Source organism: Hakea prostrata, chromosome 11, assembly GCF_041222555.1.
Source record: "Hakea prostrata isolate BN-2017 chromosome 11, UWA_Hpros_2, whole genome shotgun sequence".
NCBI lineage: Eukaryota > Viridiplantae > Streptophyta > Magnoliopsida > Proteales > Proteaceae > Hakea > Hakea prostrata.
In genome coordinates this window covers 10,706,000-10,727,247 of record NC_142610.1, presented here as the reverse complement: position 1 = coordinate 10,727,247, position 21,248 = coordinate 10,706,000, and the positions used below count along the sequence as shown (strand labels likewise).

General features: G+C 37.2%; 1 protein-coding gene across 1 annotated transcript; it reads left to right on the top strand.

The window, feature by feature from the left end:
* Positions 1-2,766: 2,766 nt before the first annotated feature.
* On the top strand, positions 2,767-18,404 carry LOC149000062 (protein TOPLESS-RELATED PROTEIN 2-like). The gene is made up of 26 exons (XM_089141036.1): positions 2,767-3,077; positions 3,381-3,856; positions 3,977-4,156; positions 4,255-4,368; positions 4,508-4,666; positions 4,904-5,084; positions 5,162-5,285; positions 5,395-5,504; positions 5,652-5,790; positions 5,927-6,036; positions 6,162-6,231; positions 6,349-6,422; positions 6,500-6,595; positions 6,691-6,786; positions 6,908-7,035; positions 7,259-7,493; positions 7,583-7,750; positions 7,954-8,061; positions 8,147-8,293; positions 14,601-14,711; positions 14,793-14,975; positions 15,104-15,232; positions 15,733-15,828; positions 16,006-16,191; positions 17,179-17,351; positions 17,766-18,404. Exons 2-26 carry the CDS (start codon positions 3,777-3,779, stop codon positions 17,977-17,979), a joined length of 3,411 nt encoding a protein of 1,136 aa, XP_088997162.1. The 5' UTR covers positions 2,767-3,077; positions 3,381-3,776; the 3' UTR covers positions 17,980-18,404.
* The last annotated feature ends 2,844 nt before the right edge of the window (positions 18,405-21,248 follow it).

Below are 21,248 nucleotides of genomic sequence, written 5' to 3'. Positions count from 1 at the left end.
GCTAACGATTTGTGCGCATACCATTACCGATGGCTCGCAACAATCCTTTATGAGTGACTGAAGTGGTGGATGTTAAATATGTATCCGATGGAGTTATATTTATCAAACTAGCATTGGAAAAAGAAATTACGAGTAGGAATATTCTTATAAATCTCAGATATGATTGATAAAAGTAGTAGGTTATAATTTAAAAAAATATAATTGGATGAATTAAAGCTGTAAAAAGAAGAAGAAGAAATGAAATGAATATAAAAGCTTTTGATATATTGCAATTATTATGTTATCTATTAGTTTAATTTCACTTACCTAATCAACAACTAAGACTTATTCCATTATGTGATCAACGTAGCATGTATATTTTGTTACTTGCAATCTATGAATTAATGCAATATTTTTTATTAAGATAAAAGATCATTATGAAAGGTGATTTGGATCCACATGTGAAATACAATAAAACCTAAAAAATATGTTATTAGAGAGAGGACTAAAGAGGAGGTTTAATTTTAAAATTTGCTATTACTTAGATTGGACTTCTTTGTAATACTAAAATCTCCAACGCATATGAGACAGTTTATAAAAATCATTTGCAATCCATATATTAAATTGTTCAAGTGGGGTCAGCAGGACGCCTAGTCCTATTACAATATAAAAGATATGTAGATCTCTATATACAACAATATATCGTATTTTTTTAAAATTAAGGAAATAAATTTATTTGCCAATCGTAATGCTTGAATTAATACTAATTGATATTGATACAAGATATTGAGGCATTGATACGGAGATCAAAACACAACATAAATTATGAAATGAAACAAATAAATACCATAAATTTGAGAAAGTCATATAAAGTGATTTACACATCTTTTAAAGTATAACTAAAAAATGAGTCCTGTAGACTTGACGTAAACAATTTAATCTACGGAATGCATGTAGGGTTAGTAGGCTATCCCATGTGTATCTGGCGTTTCTTATTGAGAAGCCCAATCCAAAAACCATATACACTAACAAAACTTACGATATTATCCCTACAAAAGAAATTCATTGACATTTTATTTATCATGTTACGTAAGAAAAAGAACATGGTATTAAGATTAACGAATGATAAAATGTTGATGCGTCAAACATCATCATCGAAATCAACACCGACATCAATACGGATACCGAAACAAACAAGCATAAAACTATGAAAGGAAATTAATAAATCTCCTAAACTTGAATGCTTAGATTTCAAACTTTCTAATAATAATTTAGTAGATATAAATAAAGGAAAAGAAATAAATGGAAAATAGTGTTAAATGAGACATCTTCCCTATATTACTATAACGGAAGCAATTTGATGTGTTGCAATTATTATATTATATATCAGTTTGATTTCATTGACCGCATCAATAGTGAATACTCATTCCATTACGTGATCAACCGTCAACGTAATATGTATATTCAGTTACCTATGATCCATGAATTAATGTGATATTTTTAATTACGACAAAAATATGATTATTAAAGGTGATTTGAATTCACATGTTGCAAGACAACAAAAGCTAAAAAACATGCTATTCAAAAAAAGGATTAGGATGAGATTTTAAATTTTAAATTTACTGTTACTTAAACGAACATTATGGTAAGCAAATAAGTTTTTTTTTTTTCTTCTTGATTTAAAAGAATACAATATATATTTGCATAAAAGAGATCCACACATCTTCTATAATGTAATAGGATTGGGCGTCTTGTTGGCATGAACAAGCTGGTCAACAAGTTGTTCCATATGAATTGGACAATTTGCAGTGTCACCTAGAACCCCGATATGAAAACCACGTACATTGATAAATCTACAGTCTTTTTTCCAACAAAAGAAAATCACTGATTCTTTTATTCATTCATTTACACAATAAAAAAAAAGAGACATGGATTTGCAGCATGATATTCTCATAATATAAAGATTCATGAATGATAAAAAAAACTCATGGATTTGCAGCATGATATTATCATAATATAAAGATTCATGAATGATACAACATTGATATGTCCAATGTCACTATTGGAAGTAACACTGATATTGATAAGGAAACTCTATGAAAAGAAACAAATAAATACCCTAAATTTGAGGAAATCACATAAAGAGATATATAGATGTTTTATAGTATAATTGGACTGAAAGTCCTATGCTGCCCCACATAAGTAACTCAATTTATGAAATATGTGAGGGGTTAGTAGGCTATTCCATATGTATTGATACTTTTTATTATCACATAAAAGCCCAATCTAAAAGCCATGTATATTGCCAAAATTTAAAAAATTTTCCTAACAAAAGAAATTAATTGATTATTTTTATTTTTATTTTATATAAGAAAAAAGACATGGTTTAATATTGGTCCAATCATTATTAAAATGAAAATACAAATACCAAGGTATCGGAAACCAAAACATGCAAGCATAGAACCATGAAAGGAAAGCAATAAATAACGTAAATTTGACTGTTTAGATTTAAAAATTTTTAATTTAATTTAGTAGGTCAGAATAAAGGAAAAAAAGAAAGAAATGGAAAATAGGGTGAGATGAGACAGTGATGACTATGACAAGGAAAGGAGTTACAGTGACAACTGACAAAGAAGAACATAAAATTGAGGAAAAGGTTAAATTGGGAATAAAATATAAGAAAGGGTATTTTAGGGAATAAATAAAAAAATCAATGACTGAACTATGAAGCGACCTAATCACGGTTTTCTCTTTTCCTATAAAAGCTATCTGACACATGAGAGAGAATGAATGAGAAATGAGAAAGAAGAAAAGGGTTTGATTGATAAGATTATTTAAAGCAGCTTAAATCTAGAAATAAAAAAGAGAAATTCTTCGGGACAAGGCGGCCCAGCAGAGACTGAGAAAGAGAGAGAGGAAAAAATAGTACAGAAGCAGTGGGTGAGAGAGAAAGATAGGGAGAGAGCTCTGCAGAGTTGCAGTAGAAGGAAGAGAAAGAAGTTCTGGAACCCTAACCCTAGAGCTAGTGAAGTGGTTCTCTCATAGTTACTCATCTCTGTTCAACTGGGTTTCTGGGCTTTCTCTAATTAAAATTATCTGTAAGAGTTCTGCATTTATTTTACTATTTATTTGAAAGCTTTCTCACTAAATGATTTCTGTTGTGTCCTTCAATTTAAATAGAAACCGGAAGAGGACACATTTCTTTGCTTTCTGCTTGATATAGATCGTGGAAATCGATTTCCGTGTTGTCTCTTCTGGGTTTTTGTATCTACATGCTTCTCTGTACTTTGTTGGGAATTAGGGTTTTTTACGTTGAGGGGAGAAAACAAGGAAGGAAGCAGGGTTTACTGGATTTTTTTCTTCTCCCGTTCTTATACTCGTATTTGTTGCGTGGGTTTCAGATCTTTTTGATGGTTGTTGAGGAGACGCAGAAAAGGTGGAGACTTTGTATGGCCGAGGTTGAGTGATGGTGTTATTGGTCTGTTGGGTGCACTGGGTTTTGTTGTTTTAACATCTGTAACTGTTCGAACTATTGCGGCAGCATAGGTAGCATTACTCTGTGTTTGCGTCACAGAGAAGGAAGAGTATACTTGACTGTTTTTGTTCGTAGATTTTCAGAGCGTGGATAAAGGAAGGAACAAAGAAGGTGGAAAAAGGTGTTTTGTCTTGACGTTGTGAAAAGTTGGGGGTGGATTGTAGTGGTAGTGTTGCGGTTAGTTTGGTGTCTTCTCCCTTGTATTTCTCTGTAAGTTTGATATCAGATCTTTGCACTGGAGCGATTAGGGATTCCGGGAACCATGTCTTCCTTGAGTAGGGAACTGGTATTCTTAATTTTACAGTTCTTGGACGAGGAGAAGTTCAAGGAAACTGTACACAAGTAAGTCCTTTCTAAGTCCTTTCTTCGTAAGGTATTTAGAGCTTAGCTGCACTTGGTTTTGTAATTACTCTACTTTCTTACTTTGTGCTTTTTAATTTTTTTATAACTGTTATTGTTTAGATTGGAACAAGAATCTGGTTTTTTCTTCAATATGAAACACTTTGAGGATCAAGTCCAGGCAGGAGAATGGGATGAAGTTGAAAAATATTTATGTGGATTCACTAAGGTTGAGGACAATAGGTACTCCATGAAAATTTTCTTTGAAATAAGGAAGCAGAAGTATTTGGAGGCCCTTGATAGGTGAGTCTCAGGTTTTTTCACCCATTTGATCTTTCATTTCATGGTGAAGGATTTTCCCGGTGCTTGATGTGGACCCCCTGCCTCTCTCTATTTTGTAGGCATGATCGGGCAAAAGCAGTTGAGATTCTTGTGAAAGATCTTAAGGTTTTTGCTTCTTTCAATGAAGAACTTTTCAAGGAGATCACCCAGTTGCTTACACTTGAAAACTTCAGGTGCCCATTACTGATCCATGGTGAATTATGGTCGGCATTGTGTGATACTATTTTATTTTCAATGATAGTGATTTATAGGGGTCAACATTGTGTGGAAGTGTTGTATGTGCATTTTCATCTTGTTGTATTGGATCTGCAGGCAGAATGAACAACTTTCCAAGTATGGTGATACGAAATCTGCCCGAAATATTATGCTCATGGAACTGAAAAAGCTTATTGAAGCAAATCCATTGTTCCGTGATAAGCTTACTTTCCCTCCATTCAAGAATTCAAGATTGCGGACTTTGATAAACCAGAGGTTACATTTCTAGAAATATTCTCGTATTTGTATGAATTCACTGGTTATTCTTAAATGTCAAGATTTTTATATTATTTAGTTTGTTTCAAACTTGGAACGTTATTACTGGTTGTTTTCTCGACAATGCCATTGCATTTACAGAAGTTCCTAGACATCCGTTTTTATAACAACCTGTTTTATTTTCCTCTAGCTTAAATTGTTTTTGTATTTAATTAATTACATCTGTTCCATTTTCAGTCTTAACTGGCAGCATCAGCTCTGCAAGAATCCACGCTCAAATCCTGATATTAAAACACTCTTCACGGATCATACCTGTGCTCCTAACAATGGTGCTCGTGCTCCACCTCCAACTAACAGCCCCATTGTAGGACCAATCCCCAAGCCAGCTGGGGGCTTTCCTCCTATTGGTGCCCATGGTGTAAGTTGCTGCATTACATAACCATGGTTTTCGATGCCTAATGGTGTGCTCTTACACCCACCTTTCTTTGTGTGCAGCCATTCCAGCCGGTTGTTACGCCATCTAGTGCAATTGCTGGTTGGATGTCAAGCACTAACCCTTCTTTACCTCATGCTGCTGTGGCTGCAGCCCCTCCTAATCTTGTACAGCCTCCTACTGCAGGTCAGGGTTTGTTCATTGATGCTCCAACTCTGGCTTTGACTAACATTGCTTGTAGATATAACTTGAATGAGATCATCTTGAGTGAGAATTTTATTTGTAATGGTTGCAGCTCAATACTTGAAACACCCAAGAACTCCTACAAGTGCTCCAGGGATGGACTACCAGTCAGCTGATACAGAGCATCTGATGAAACGCATGCGTACTGGCCAATCTGATGAGGTGTGTCACTCGTGTTTCCTTTAGTAACTTGACATGGTTCATCATCTTAAAAGATAAAATAAATAGAATTACGTTTGCTTCATGTTCAGAATCATTGTCTGGGTTTTGCATGTCTCTGAATAACTGTTGTGGTCATCATTATTATAGGTGTCATTTACCGGTGCAACACACCCTCCCAATATCTATTCACAAGATGACCTTCCTAGGAATGTTGTGCGGACTTTGAGCCAAGGATCTAACGTCATGAGCATGGACTTCCATCCACAGCAGCAGACTATTCTTCTAGGTTACTTGGCTGATTTTTTCCTCTCCAATCCTAGCTTACACGTGTCACTTTGGACAATTGTTGATTTGTTAAGAGTAACATAGATTTGTGGCCTGAATCTCTATACTTTGTACTTCTTTTCAATTATGTATTATAGTTGGGACAAATGTTGGTGAGATTGCTATTTGGGAAGTTGGATCTCGAGAAAGGCTAGCACATAAACCCTTCAAGGTTTGGGAGGTCGCTGTTTGCTCTGTGCCATTGCAGGTACCGTCTACATGTAATTTATTGCCTTGGTTTCACTATGTGCACCCTTAAAGTCCTGATATCTTTCTGATTCAGAAATCAGAGTACTGATGCTTTTTGATAATTTGTTACTGTAAAAATTCCAGACAGCATTGATGAAAGATGCGACAATATCTGTTAATCGATGCATTTGGGGTCCAGATGGATCTATTCTTGGTACATCGAGAACTTTCATGTCCCTACTTTCACCTATGACATTTTTTTATTTACATAATTTGTTCCGTTCTCTCCAGGACATATTGCTTAAATTTTTGGTGAACTTGTGTGTTGTAGGTGTTGCATTTTCAAAGCATATTGTACAGATATACATGTACAGTCCTACTGGAGAATTGCGACAACATTTGGAGGTAATGTATTTTGAAGAAGTTGTATATTACTCTGTTAGTGGCGACATATGGTTTAACATTATTGTCCTGTTTTGTAGATTGATGCTCATATTGGTGGTGTAAATGACATCGCTTTTGCTCATCCAAACAAGCAATTATGTATTGTTACCTGTGGTGATGACAAGACAATTAAGGTATCATTTTTGAATGACTTATTTATGAGGAGAGAGAAAAGAGCATTTATGACTGGAGAGAAAAGAGCTATCCTCAATGAGCACATTTTTCACAGGTGTGGGATGCTGTAGCAGGGCGTAGGCAATATATATTTGAGGGCCATGAAGCTCCTGTTTATTCCGTTTGTCCACACTATAAGGAGAATATCCAGGTATTTCATTTGGATTTGGTGTCTTGGAGGCTTTTCTTCTATTTAGAATTCTCATGTGACTTGCATAGTTACATACTCCATTTGTGTATTCTTGGACTTAACTCACTATATTTGAATGCAGTTTATTTTCTCTACTGCTATTGATGGGAAAATTAAAGCATGGCTGTATGATTGTTTGGGATCTAGAGTGGACTATGATGCTCCTGGCCTTTGGTGTACCACTATGTCATATAGTGCAGATGGAACCAGGTGAAACTTTTGCTCATTTAAACATGTGGTGAATTCTATGTTTTCATGTTCTTCATTTACGGCAAGTTGTTACTCAACTTCTTACCCCAAAAAAAAAGTTGTTACTCAACTGGAATTAAGTACCCTTTTTTATCAGCATTCATTTGTTTACTGCTATACTTGCCGGGTCCCTTTCAGCTGCATTGTCCATTGTTTTATACTTTCTACCATCTGTTTATTTCAGGCTTTTCTCATGTGGAACAAGTAAAGAAGGTGATTCCCACCTGGTTGAGTGGAATGAGAGTGAGGGTGCTATCAAAAGGACATATTCAGGTTTCAGGAAGCGCTCGTTAGGTGTTGTCCAGTTCGACACAACAAGGAATCGTTTCTTGGCTGCTGGCGATGAGTTCATGATTAAGTTTTGGGATATGGACAACATCAACTTGTTGACAACTGCTGATGCTGATGGAGGATTACCTGTTAGCATTACTCTCTAAATTTCACTTAAGCACACCAAGCTGGATTATTAATATTGACTCGTTTCTCATGTTATTTCTGCTCATTTCAGGCAAGCCCTAGACTAAGATTCAATAAGGAAGGTTCTTTGCTGGCAGTTACAACGAGTGACAATGGAATCAAGATTTTGGCGAACTCTGATGGTCAGCGCCTTGTCAGGATGCTGGAAAATAGGACCTTTGAGGGGTCTCGAGGTCCATCTGAGCCAATCAACACAAAGGTAACTTCTCTCCTACTATTTCTCCCTCCATGTATTAATCATATTAAGCGTAATTTTTTGGTAGCTTGAATGCGAGGCTGCTGCATTTTTTTAAAAATGATTTTTCCTTATAGAGGTGTAATTTCTTGATGAATGGATTTGTGCATCCAAATTGAGGTTGCTATGGTTTCTTTGTTGCTTCACATTTTGCCTGTCTTTTGCAGCCCCCTATTGTAAATGCACTTGGTCCTGTGGGCAATGTTTCTACAGCTTTAGCTTCCCCATTGGATCGTTCTGATAGAATCTCACCTCAAGTATCCATTGGTAGTCTTGTAAGTATCTGCCTTCTTTTCAGTTACATGTAAATGTCTATTCAACCTAGAGTCCTTTGGGTTTTGACAGTGGTCACAAATACAGGGCCCCATGGATAGCAGCAGGACAGCAGATGTTAAACCAAGAATTACGGAAGATGTTGACAAAGTGAAGAGCTGGAGATTGCCTGATATTGTTGATTCAGCTCAACTGAAAGCATTGCGGCTTCCTGACTCCATTGCTACGGGCAAGGTATGCTTAATGAGTAACTGTTGATATTTGACTTTGTTATCTTGCTGCTGAACTGTATCAGTCTTTAATGGCTAATGGAATTCTAGCCTTGGAAAGTCCAAGCATGATGAGTTTCTCTCCATGTCCCATTGGTGAAAGAGATACCTTTTGCATTAAATCTTATTAGTAAGAAATTTGGTTTACTAGTGAAATCAAATTAGACATGGTTTCTATGTGTGTAATACAACAATACAAGCCTTATCCCAACTAAAATGGGTTTGCTATGTAGATGCTTGCCTTCTAATTAGATCTATCCCAGGGCATACTGGATACAAGGCCTACGCCTTGCTTATGTTCTCTCACCACTTATCTCTAACATGAGAATTGTGTACCTAATGTGATCCTATGTTGCCTAAGTAATTAGGTCATGAATCCTTGACTTCTCAAAGACTTCAGGATTATGACAAATACTAGTTTTATGAGAATTTAATAACTCAATCAAAGAAATCACATGCAGCTGATTCTGGTTGAGTTGCCTACTCAACAGGATGAACAATTCCTCCTAAGTTTGATTAAAAATTGATAGTTGGATTCTGGTTGAATTCCCTACTTAACAAGATGAAAAATTCCACTAAGTTTGATTAAAAGTTGATGGTTGGATTCAGTAACCGACATTTCTACTTTAGCAAGGAAGCTGATAATTCAGATCATACACTGCTCCATAGCAGGTTTTGGAGTTCCCTATACTTGAATCTTAAGGCAAAATAGAAAACATGCTTTGTGTTTTCAGTTAAGTCACCTAGTAATAAGAATCTTAACAGTAACCTAAAGTCAGATCAGTGATTTGGTCAGAATTCTCAAGAAGCAACCAGAGTCAGATGATTAGTGACAGTAACAAGAATCTTAGCCGTAACCTGAAGTCATATTTTAAAAATTGAATCATAAAATAATGAGTCGAAAAAAAATGCATGATGTTGGATATTATTTAATTGAAATTATCAGTTTTTGAACATACAGTTTGTTTTAGGATTGGGAACTGAAGAATAACATTGGTTGGATTAAAGCAACAGATTAGTATCATGGCAGAATCAAAAGAACAAAAATATATCCTACATGCAGAGGTAAAAATTAAATTAACAATAGACTGTAGTGTATTGGAGCTAAAGAATGGATAGGTTGACTAGCAAATCCACCCGTTCCTGGTATGGCGTCCCACCGGAGCCCCATGATTGAATCCACAGTGTAGCACTCTTGAATCTTAGGAGAGTAGTCTGGAATCCTCAGACCCAGGGACAGACATGAGCTTCTACCAAATCATGGGGGATGCTTCCAGACTTTACGTGTTTATAGGTAAATCAAACTGACCAGGACTCTGCAGCCACAGGATGCGTGCTTGGAGGATCATTAAGTGACTTAAAACTTCAAAAAAATATAAATAAAAGCCTATCTGTAAAGGGAGTGTCAGGTGACCTAAACCAACTATGAAACTGAATAGAGAAATATGTGACTGGACTTATGGAGTCCTATCAGCCCATCACTGCAAAATGATTATGGTTTTGTGCTTTCTCCTTCCTTCCTTTCTTCTTTCTGTTGTTACTTCTCCTGCTTTCTTATTCCTTTACATATCTGCTTATCTTTCTGCTGTTACTTTTCACAGTTCCAGTTCTGAAAAGGGTTATTAACAATTCGTTATTCCTCTCTTTATGAAGCCTGTTGAGTTTTTTTTTTGGGGGGGGGGGGTGGGTGTTTGTGGGTGGTGTCTCAGTGTAGTAGCTGAGTGAGATCCTTATTGTTGGATTTGGAGTTTCAAACCTTGCTGGAGTGCTGGATTCCACAATTGATTTCAAGAACCGTTCTTGGTTAATCACAGGTGTGGTTTCAGTGGAGCATCAACTCCTCGGCCACATCAAGGGGGTACCATGTTGGATCTCTTGGCCAGAAATCTCACCTCAATCCATGACCAAGAGGTGGATTTCTTTTCATTGTAATCTACTGGGTTTGTCTGCCCTTACTGGCTGTCGAGTGGTTGAAGGCACACCAATCATCATAACACAAACCTCTCTCTTTTATCTAGTCTTTCTGTTATTATCCTCTCATTCTATCTTTATCATCTGTTATCTTTATTTTGTTTTGCTTCCAAGCGCCCCTGCTTAATAAATTCTAGTAGCCATCTTATCATAACTCTTAGCTTGTGAGCTTTCTTTTCTATTCTGTTTATTACAGTGCTGCTACTCCCATTTAAAAACTGAAATGGTTTTGTTATTGCTGTTATCTTCCTACTGCTGGCGATTGTGCATTTGGGTTTTGCCTGACGCGAATTCAAGCAAGGTTGTTTAGCTGGGGTCACATAAAGTGGTATCAGAGCCAAACAAGATGCTGCATAATTTGGTAGTTTTGCATGTAGGGTTCGTGCTGTTCAATTATAGATGAAATCTATTGATGTGAACCACCAGGACCCTCCCAACAGAGGCCGCAAGAAGACCTAGGGCAGCAGGCCTTCTTCCCACAACCCCTACAGAAAAATTGAACCAGCATGGGCATTTTGGTCTTCTTCCAGGTGCCCTACCCCATCTAGCTTAGTCCCAAAGGAAGCAGAAGCTCACCAGGACTCCAGATCAATTCTTACTTGTTTAGGTCACTCCCTAATGAGATATGATAGATTCCTTGTCCATCTTGGAGTCCTAGTTTGAAGAGGACTCTTTTAGTCAAAGTATAAGTAGTAGTTAGCAATCCTATTTTATGCCTAATTTTGTTTATTTGACTTTAGTTGTACTTAGTAGTTGGTAAGTCTTAGTTTGAGTTGAATTTCTATTTAGAGTAGGTATCTTAGTTGTAGGTTTATTTTGAATTGAACTCCTGAGGTGTTGAGTTCTACTAGGAGTTCCTAGTTTTGGCAAAAAATCGAGGCCAGGGATTGTAAGCAATTCAGATTTGATTAAGATTATGCAGAGAATTCTTGGCTAAGGAGGGCTCCGGTGGGTTGCGTAGGGTTTCCAAGAGGAGGAAACCATGCGGCAGCCATAGAGTGCTTCTTCTACAGCAAATTTCAAGTTCTCCAGCAGCTGCAGTAATTGTTCTTCAATCATTTCTTAACTACAGCAAGCACCAAATCCCCCACTAATTCCCAAACCCTAGAGCCTCCCTCAGCCTTCTCCATCATCTCTCTTTCTTGTGGCAACCTGGATATTTTCTCCAAAACTCGAAAAACTTTGAACCTATCTATTCCCTGTCCGAAACCTCAATTCCCTTTGTAGATGGCATCGACCCAATCCCAGTACCTTTTGACCATAGCAGCAGCCTAGATATGCCCCTCCCAAACCCTAGAAAATCATCCCTTGTTCATGTGAAATTCCGAAACCCTAGGGCTGAAACTGAATTTTCAGAAACTTAAATTTGGACCCAATTAACGAACTTTAGTCCCTATAAACCACTGGCCGGACCTAAACAACATCCCCTTTCATCTCTAGAGTGACTCTAAACCCTAGAAACCCTAGCTGCGAGGTATTAACCCCAATTCCCTTGCGATAGTTGCAAGTTCTAAAAACCCTAATTGGGTCTGCCATTCATCAAAAACCCTGTGACTGTGGTCCCTCCCTCCTCACATTAGCCGTATGCTCTGAGATAGTTTGCAAATGGGACTTTGTGAGCTCTTAATAATTCTATCTGCTTTTATGGTGTGATCTGAACGTATTAAGTGCTTTAGAGGATGAAATGAGGTGGTAGAGATGGTGGATGATGAAAGTGATTATCAAAATGAAGTAAATGGTATGTCAAGATTTGAGGCTGAGAAATTGATGAACATTCAGATTGAAGATGTGAAAGATCACCTCTAAATTCCAATTGGGGAGAAGTCGTTAATAGTAGCTTTAGGAAACCATGATGGTTGACCATGAGACGCAGTGGATCATCGTTCCATCCGCTGTTATCAAGGCGTCCTCCTAGGTATGTGTAGGCGGTTTTTTGACTGCTTAGGTGATGAGCTGCTCTTTTGATATGCAAGATTCCAACTGCTTTATTGCCTAGTTGCTGCCACTTTGTTGCCTTGTGCCGTATGGTCGCCTAGGTGCTAAAGCGGTCACTATTTTGACATTTTATTCCTAAACATTTATTTTGGATTTTTTTTAACCATCAAATTTTACTCTACAAAACCATTTACGAATATAGCAGTTATTCATTTTGGATTCGGGATTCATTAGATGAAGAATTATTCGGAAGCATGGGATCTATTAGTTTACCGGTTCTGTCCAAAAAGTGGCAAAATAAGCACAATTTAAATTCTGATTTGGATTCAAGAATTTATTCATTTACTAACAAAAATTGGGTAAAAAAAAATTGGATGTCTAAGTTGAGCAACAAGCAAACGATTGAAAATATGGTAAACCACCTCATGCATATTTTTTCCCCGTATAACAAAAAATATTTTCCTCATTCTTTCATTTTCATATTTATAATTTTATATATTTCATAATCAAATGTTATAATGTTATTACATTATGTTTCTAATTGCTCTTGTATATTTGTATTTGATGGAACTTGTGTTTGTTTTTTTATGATGGTCTTTCATAATTATGATTCTTTAATATTTGTTTAGCTTGTAGTGAAACTATATCAGTTTTTGATATTTGATTTACACAGTATAAAATAGTTGTATTAAAAAAATGTGCCTTAACTGCTTTGGTCACTGTATTGCTGCCTAGGTGCAGCCTTACCACCTATGCACTTAAGTGGTGCCTCAAACCGTGTTGGTCGCCTTGACAACCTTGATTCCACCTGCCTCATGGAACTTGTGGCAACTTGGCTGGGAGCCCAGATTGGAGTTGAACTGGGTATAAGTAGATAATGGGTGTTTATTTATTTACATGTATTAACTTATTGTAATTTGAATTTTATATTGGGATTTTCTAAATTGGGTTAGTTAGGTCCATAGGAGTATATTTATTTTCCACTCCTGTTTCAGTTGTAGACTAGAATTAAGTAACTTTGGAATTTCAATTTTAGTGTCTCTTTGTGTGACACCAAGGCAATGCCTTGAAGCCATATGATGCCACATGGGCTTGGCAGTCAATTGTTTGAATGTTTGTGTTCAGCAATTCATTTTTTTGGGTGTCCTTTTAATTAATAAAAAGTTATTCCACAACATGGCTTACTGTCACCATAAAACGAGAAACATGGGATCGTTCAAGATAGAACAAAAAGAAAAAGAAAAATACCTTTATAGCCTAATCGTGAAATAGATTGGATCCATAGGATTTTAAAGTAGAAAAATGGTGAATGTAATTACTACTTTAATATTTATATAAAGCATCGGTTATTATGCGATGTTGCTGTTATATTATGAATCCATGATGAGATTATGTGTTGGTTGGTTGATGAATATCTTGCATTATTATGACTCTTTAATATTTGTTTAGCTTAATGTAGAATTATATAAGTTGACAAAAACAATTTATGCTACGTTGGAAGGTAGTATAAAAATTGTGCACAATGATGTTTTGTTCGCCAAGGCGACTTCAATAGGCCGCCTATTTGCTTAGGCACTTGGGGAAGCACTGTGGTCGCTTTACTGCTGATTACTTTTGCTTTCGGTTATTAACCTACTTTTCTATGTAGTTACTCTGTCATCCTCATTTTGTTCTTACTCCAAAGTGAATCCCTGTTTTTTTTAATTTTATTTTTTATATAAAAAAAAGAAGCCTAATTGCCATCTTATCCCTACTTCTTGATGTCAACTAGGCTGCCCTTTATCATTTTGATTATTTATAGCTCCGCCATTCCTCTTCACAGAGTCTGAAATATTCATGAGATCCCCATTAACCTTCTACTATTGGATATTTTGCATTTGGTGGGCGAAGTTGAACAAACAGGGTTGTAGAACCTGGAATCACATCAGGAAATTTGATGAATTCTAGCATCAGTGCTCCAATTTGCTGTAAAAGGATGTTATCCTGCTAGTGCTGGATCCGGGCTTATTTGATTGGAGAAGTTGCTGTTGAAATACTTCTATGACTTCTTTATCTTGATGTTTCTGAAGTTTACAAATATTTACAAGAAAGCCAGTACTTGATATTAATCAGTTGCATAATGGAATGATGGTGTTCATTGAGTAATGGAAGCCATTAGTAGCTTTAGGCAACCGCAGTTGATGGTTTTCAATGTCAATAACAGAGAATTATATTTAGTTCTTTACAAGGTTATTGGGATTATCTTCACATAAGCAGTTGACTTATTATTTTGAACGTGCTTATCGTATTCTTGGAAGATTTGTGTTTAAAACTGTTGCTATGTTTCATTGGTTTCTGAAATTGGGTACGTAATCCATGAATGTCAGGTTGTAAGGCTGATATACACAAACTCTGGGCTAGCTGTGTTGGCTCTTGCCTCCAATGCTGTCCATAAACTTTGGAAATGGCAACGTTCTGAACGGAATCCAGCTGGAAAGGTTGATTATTCTTTTATAGTAATAGATTATTTCTTATAAAGGCCATGTAAAATTTCTCTTCTAACTCGTCCTTCTTTTCAGTCCACTGCATCTGTTGTGCCCCAGTTGTGGCAGCCTTCAAACGGAACTCTCATGACTAACGATGTCAGTGATTCCAATCCCCCTGAAGAGTCAGCTGCATGCATTGCTTTATCTAAGAACGATTCCTATGTCATGTCTGCTTCTGGTGGGAAGGTTTCTTTGTTCAATATGATGACATTTAAGGTACACCTCTCTCTTATCTCTTAGTCTGCAAGTCTTGAGTCTCTAGGATTTTTTTTTCTATTTCTTTATTTTCATTTGCTTTGATTCTGTAAAATAGATCAAGTAACTGATTGAAACCTATGTCTCAGGTCATGACAACATTCATGAACCCACCTCCTGCAGCCACCTTCCTTGCATTCCATCCACAGGACAATAACATCATAGCCATCGGAATGGAAGATACTACTATTCAGATATATAATGTCCGGATTGATGAGGTGATGTTTCTGCCCCATTCCTGTCATTGAATGCAGTAGAATTTAGTACGCTTGGAGTTCATATTATTGTTTTCTGATTTAGTGTTGGTTTCTAGGTATATGCATAATTGCCCATCTGATGCCTTTCATAATTTTGGTACTTCGGTTCCTCAAATATTGGAATCAACTAATGTTCCTGGCTAAGTTGATTTCATATTTTGGCCTTCCTCAAGGAATCAGAGATAATCAAATAGGAAATAATTAAGAAGAATTTCACAATTGTTTCTTGGTGCAAAACAGCTAATGTGATTTTCTTACGGCTTTAGTTTGTTACAGCGATACTATAGGCCTCATTTTCTATTTCCTAGAATATTGTCCAACTTATACTTCTGTTATCTGTATTGATGAGTATTAATCATTTTGGACCACCTAATGTTTCCTTTATGAATTCAATGGCCTTGTTCCTTCTGCTCAATTATCTTGTCAAAGAAGGTTATTGACTTTTAACTACAACCTGACAGGTTAAAACCAAGCTCAAGGGTCACCAAAAACGAATTACTGGTCTTGCCTTCTCCCAGACTTTGAATATACTTGTATCTTCTGGGGCTGATGCACAGGTAAGTCATTGATAAAATAGATGCCTTACCTTCTAAAGCAGCATGTCTGTAGAAGGTAAAACAAATTCTTGAATAAAAAGTATTTCGTGTTTTTTTTTTGTTCGCATATATGAGAATTAGTTAATTTCTTGATATTGATTACTAGGGGAAGTCAATAATTGGTGACATTAATTGCAGCTATGTGTTTGGAGTACCGATGGATGGGAAAAGAGGAAATCAAGGTTTATACAGCCTCCAGCTGGTCGTCCAGGTCCACTTGCTGGAGAGACTAAAGTCCAGTTCCATAATGATCAAACTCATCTATTGGTTGTTCATGAGAGTCAAATTGGTGTATATGACAGCAAACTTGACTGCTTGCGCTCTGTAAGTACATGGTTCAGTCTGAATTTAGTTTTTGAACTCCAGTGTAATGTGTTATATGCTTCGTCTTATGGTGAATGATCCCATCGTTCCACTCAATTTAATGTTTTTGGGGTTTGTATATTTGAGCTAGTATGCAGGTGCTGGACCTGAAACCTGATTGTATTTGTACCATTGTTGAGAGCTGGGTTGCCTATTCAACTAATTTTCATTTATTTTATTCTAAATAGGAATGTTGGGTTTTTGTCCTTAATCTAGGGATTACAGCCTTTGCAGCCTGACAAAGTATTCTTGATCATTGTCTATTCACCAACTTTTATTAATTTCATATAAAGAGATGTTCCATTGACTTTAAATATTAATTAGGGGCCTTTGTTGATTAAAAATTCACTGGTGGGGAAAATAATATTATTGCCACCTGGAAATCAAATTCAGCCCCTAGCGCATTATATTGTCATGAGAAAAAGCTAGTTGAATTGATAAAAAAAATGGGATCACAGTAGTTGAGAGTTGTAGCCTTTTCAACAGCGTGATTGAATATGAGATATATGTGTGGACTATATACGCCAACAAACCAGAAAAACTAGAAACAAGGTGGAAACAGTATGATGCAATAACACACCAAGATAATTGAAATGATAAAATAGAATTCGGTAGGTGAAAGGTGATGAAAAGAAGTCGTTGTTTACTTGCACTTACCTGGACATAATGCATTCTTTGGTGGGGGAACCAAGTCACTAACAGCTCAACTAAGATTATAAACTGCATTACAATATATATGGGAGATAAAATGGTGGTTTTAAATGGATGAGTGTTTTGACTTCTCTTACCATGATGGGTCTGGTTGCATTGCACAAGGTGATAGCAAGGTATATGTGGTGACCGGGGAGTGAAAAAAATATTTACCTGAAAATGGTGTTATTCATTAAATGATTAATAATCCTGATTTGTTACTTATCTTTTTATTTTTGCCTGAATGTTTTCTTGCAGTGGTCTCCAAGAGATGCACTGTCTGCACCCATCTCAAGTGCAATATATTCCTGTGATGGCCTGCTGGTGTATACTGGGTTCTGTGATGGTGCTGTTGGAGTGTTTGATGCAGATAGTCTAAGGCTCCGTTGTCGGATTGCTCCCTCTGCCTACATACCTGCCTCTCCAGCTAGGTATGCTGAATGGAAGGGTTTCTGATTCAAGTAGATGGCTAGTGAAATTGTTTATATTTTCTCTACACCATTTACCTTCGGTGCAATGGTAACGTTGATCCATTGCGACCCTCCCGGATCTCGCGTTGGTGAGACCCTCATGCACTGGACACGCCTTCATTAATTTGTTGTCGTTCTGGATTTGATTGATCAAAGAATCTGTATTTATACCTTGCCAAACTTACCATCTGACTGGACGGTATAATTCTCGTGACTGATTCCAAGTCATGAGATCTAGGCATTGAAGTTCAGCAAATTAAACCACCCAGAAAGTGCTCGACATTTCTTAGTTTCTTGGTTTGGGCTTTTCTCCTGGTTCTGGTTTGATTCCTCATTTTCAACTGAACTGATTGTATTATTTGACTGTCTTTGCAGCAATAGCAGTGTCTGCCCGCTGGTAATAGCAGCCCATCCATCTGAACCGAATCAAATTGCCCTTGGTATGAGCGATGGTGCTGTCCATGTCATTGAACCATCTGATGCAGAGCCAAAATGGGGTGGCCCGCCTCCACAAGAGAATGGAAGCCTCCCTTCTATTCCGTCAAATTCAGCTTTGAATAGTCAATCATCTGACCAGCCTCCTAGGTGACAGATCTTGATGAACCTGTGATTCTCAGGTAACAGAACATGACTGGAAGGAGCATGAGATAGGATTCTACGGGGCGAGATAGGGTTCTACGGGGTGCATAAGCAAAGGCGAATCGGTGGTTCTTTTTCATGGTTATCCACCGGCATGCTGATGTGGTCTCTCAACTGCCCATTGTAAAGTCACAGCTTCTTTTTGTTTTTTTTTTTCTTCTTTTCTTTTTCTTTATTTTCCCTCCCTTTCTTCTTCATTAATTCAGTAGGGAAACTTATTTTAAGAAAAAGAAGTGTACATCAGCTGGTTAGATAGAAAATGCAGTCTGGGGGTTTTTGGGGCCATTTTACCATTTCTTGTTCTTTCTAAAGGTGGTGTTGATGGTATAATTTTTTTTTTATTCTTGCTTTTAATTATCAGATATTTGTTCTGTATATGAGATGTTAGTGTCATCTTTCCTCAGTTACCCCACTTTCAATTATTGCTTTTCACCATTAAAACCAGATTCTGAGCCCTCACTTTTACCCTCTTTCCTCTGAGAGTGCTTTTCAATTTTAAACTAGATTCTTTGAAAATTCGAGACCTCCCATATAACACTTTTCTGATTGCTGCCCAATTTCAAACCCTGTCATTCTATGTTGGGCTATGTTCATATATGGTTCAACGAAGCAGAATCTGTCAGTAGTGAGTTTTGTGTGTGATCAGTTTGAATAAGAGAAAAAAAGAAGAATCCGGAAGATGAACAAGGAGTTCTTACAAGGGATGATTGCTGATGCCTCTTTGTATTGTATTTAAATCATTACTTATGTTTAGCATCTTTTAAAATTAATAACAATCACCTTTGATGTTACTTCGCTTCCAAGGTTACTCATGGTTTGATTGATTTTTTTTTCTTTTTTTTTTTTGGGGGGGGGGGGGGGGAGGATTTGGTGAAGTGAAGTTCTATCGCAAGAAAGGCCCAAAACTTCTTAAGAACACAAATCAAGAAGCCAGTGAAAGGAAAGAGGCCAGCTGGTATGACTTGTCACAGACCAGACCATCCTAGCTAGAGAGAACTACATTAATATTCTATGGGTTAATATAAATCTATGGTATACAGGGATGCTTATTATTATCTTCTCATATTACATTATAATTACTAATTGGACTTTCTTCTTTCTAATGGTGTTGAGACTTGAGTGTTAATTGGGGGAGTAATGTGCATTGCCCATTGTTAACATTAAGAAGCTAAAAGATATAGTTAGAAAACCCATATGGAATACCAATTCCACCTTTTTATTTTTTTTTTGATACATATAGCGAAAAAACAATGGGCCCCGGTGGGGGGAGGGGGCCTTTCTCCCCCCCTCCCCCGTCGTGTGCCCCGGCCGCTCCCCCCCCCCCCCCAACACTCTACCATTTTGGATTTAAAGGAAAAGTAAGAAATTTACACATTTTTCAAGAATTTTCCCACCCCTTTTTTCCCACCCCACCTTTATTCCACCCAACAACCAACCCCGCCCAAGGGGGTTAAAAAACCCAAATCAATTTAAAGAGAGCTGATCAAACGATCCACCTAAAGGAACTCCTCTATACCTTGAGGGGGTTCCTGAAAGAGACGCGTAGGAGACTCCAATGTTGTTGTTCTCTTCGCCATCCAATCGGCAACCATATTTGCTTCTCTATTAGTATGAGTAATGATGATATTTCCATGCAAATCTACCAACTCTCGAATTGCCACAATAATCCTTGTCATCCTTCCTTGATTTTGAGCACTAAGTTTCAAACAATCGATTGCTTGTGAAGAGTCAGACTCCACGTAAACAGGTAGCATATTTCTTTCTAATGCATAGCATATGCCTACACAAATAGCATGGAGCTCAGTTTCAAGAACACTTGTCTTGGGGGTTCTATGCACAAAACCTCCCAAATACACCCCTTCTGAGCTGCGAAAAACCCCACCAATTTGATTGAAATCTTCTTTACCAACTGCAGCATCTACATTGCATTTTAGCCATCCTTCCGTTGGTCTTTTCCACTTTGCCTTTCTTCTAACACTTCGTGATAATGATTGTGGATTATTTTCCTGGGTCCAAGCTGCCTCCACATGTGAGTAGTATTCTTTTGTCATTTCAACCCCTCCCCCTGGTCGAGTGAAGTCTTCTTCATGAGTATCACGATTTCTCCAACCCCACAGTAGATATAGTGTGATGACAAAATTGGCTGACCATCCTTTCTGTTGTTGTGATAGATTTCCACAAATGTTTAGGTAAAGCCAATCACGACGATCACAATTGAAGAACTGTCCTTGTTGATTCATTGGGATTAATCGTTTCCATATTCCACTCGCATATTGGCAATCTCTAAATACATGTAGACTAGTTTCAGGTTCATGAAGACGAGGTTCTGAGAATGAGTGGTTCATGAGTCCCATTTTCCACTTCCTATCATTAGTTAGCAGCCTGTTCAAACTTAGAACCCACATGAAACAAGAGATTCTTTGCGGCACCTTAAACTTCCAAATGGCCTCCCAGTACATGTTATCAAAAGAAATGTCCACACCAAGACTATTGGAATCTTCTAACACTTCATATGCAGATTTTATTGTAAAACATCCATTTTGTGATGGATTCCATAGCCATACATCCTTTCCTCCGCCTGTACTTGGCGGTGGGCATGCTTCAATTTTAATGCAACAGTCAGAAGGTAATATATTTTCGAATTTTTCCTTTCTCCAACCTCCATTTCCATCCACATATGATGATATTTTTTCCTTACTCATTCCGCTGGGTATATCATATATAGCTTTTGACTTAAGGTTCTGCCCCATCTCCAGCCAATTATCTTCCCAGAAAAAAGCTGAAGTTCCATTACCAACATCAACTTTGTTGTTGCTCAGCACTTTGGGAGCTAAATTACAAATTGCTTTCTAGATGGGAGAGTCACTCGGACTAGCTTTGAATTTCTCTTTTCTTCTACTGCTTCCATATTTTGCCTGCAAAACTGATTTCCAGATAGTATTATAATTTAAGAACCCCCAAGCAAGCTTCATCTGGAAAGCTTCATTCACCTTAACGAGATTTCTAAAGCCCAATCCACCTATCTCTTTTGGTTTGCAGATAGTGTCCCACCCAATGAGATAAGATCGCCTTTTGTTTTGAGTATCACTGATTTTTCAACATCTTGAAGTATTCCTTTTGGTAAGGGTCCTGACTGCATAGAGTAAACTGGAATAGCCATAATAACTGATTTAGCAATGGTTATTCTGCCAGCCAAAGAAAGTGAATTAACCTTCGAAT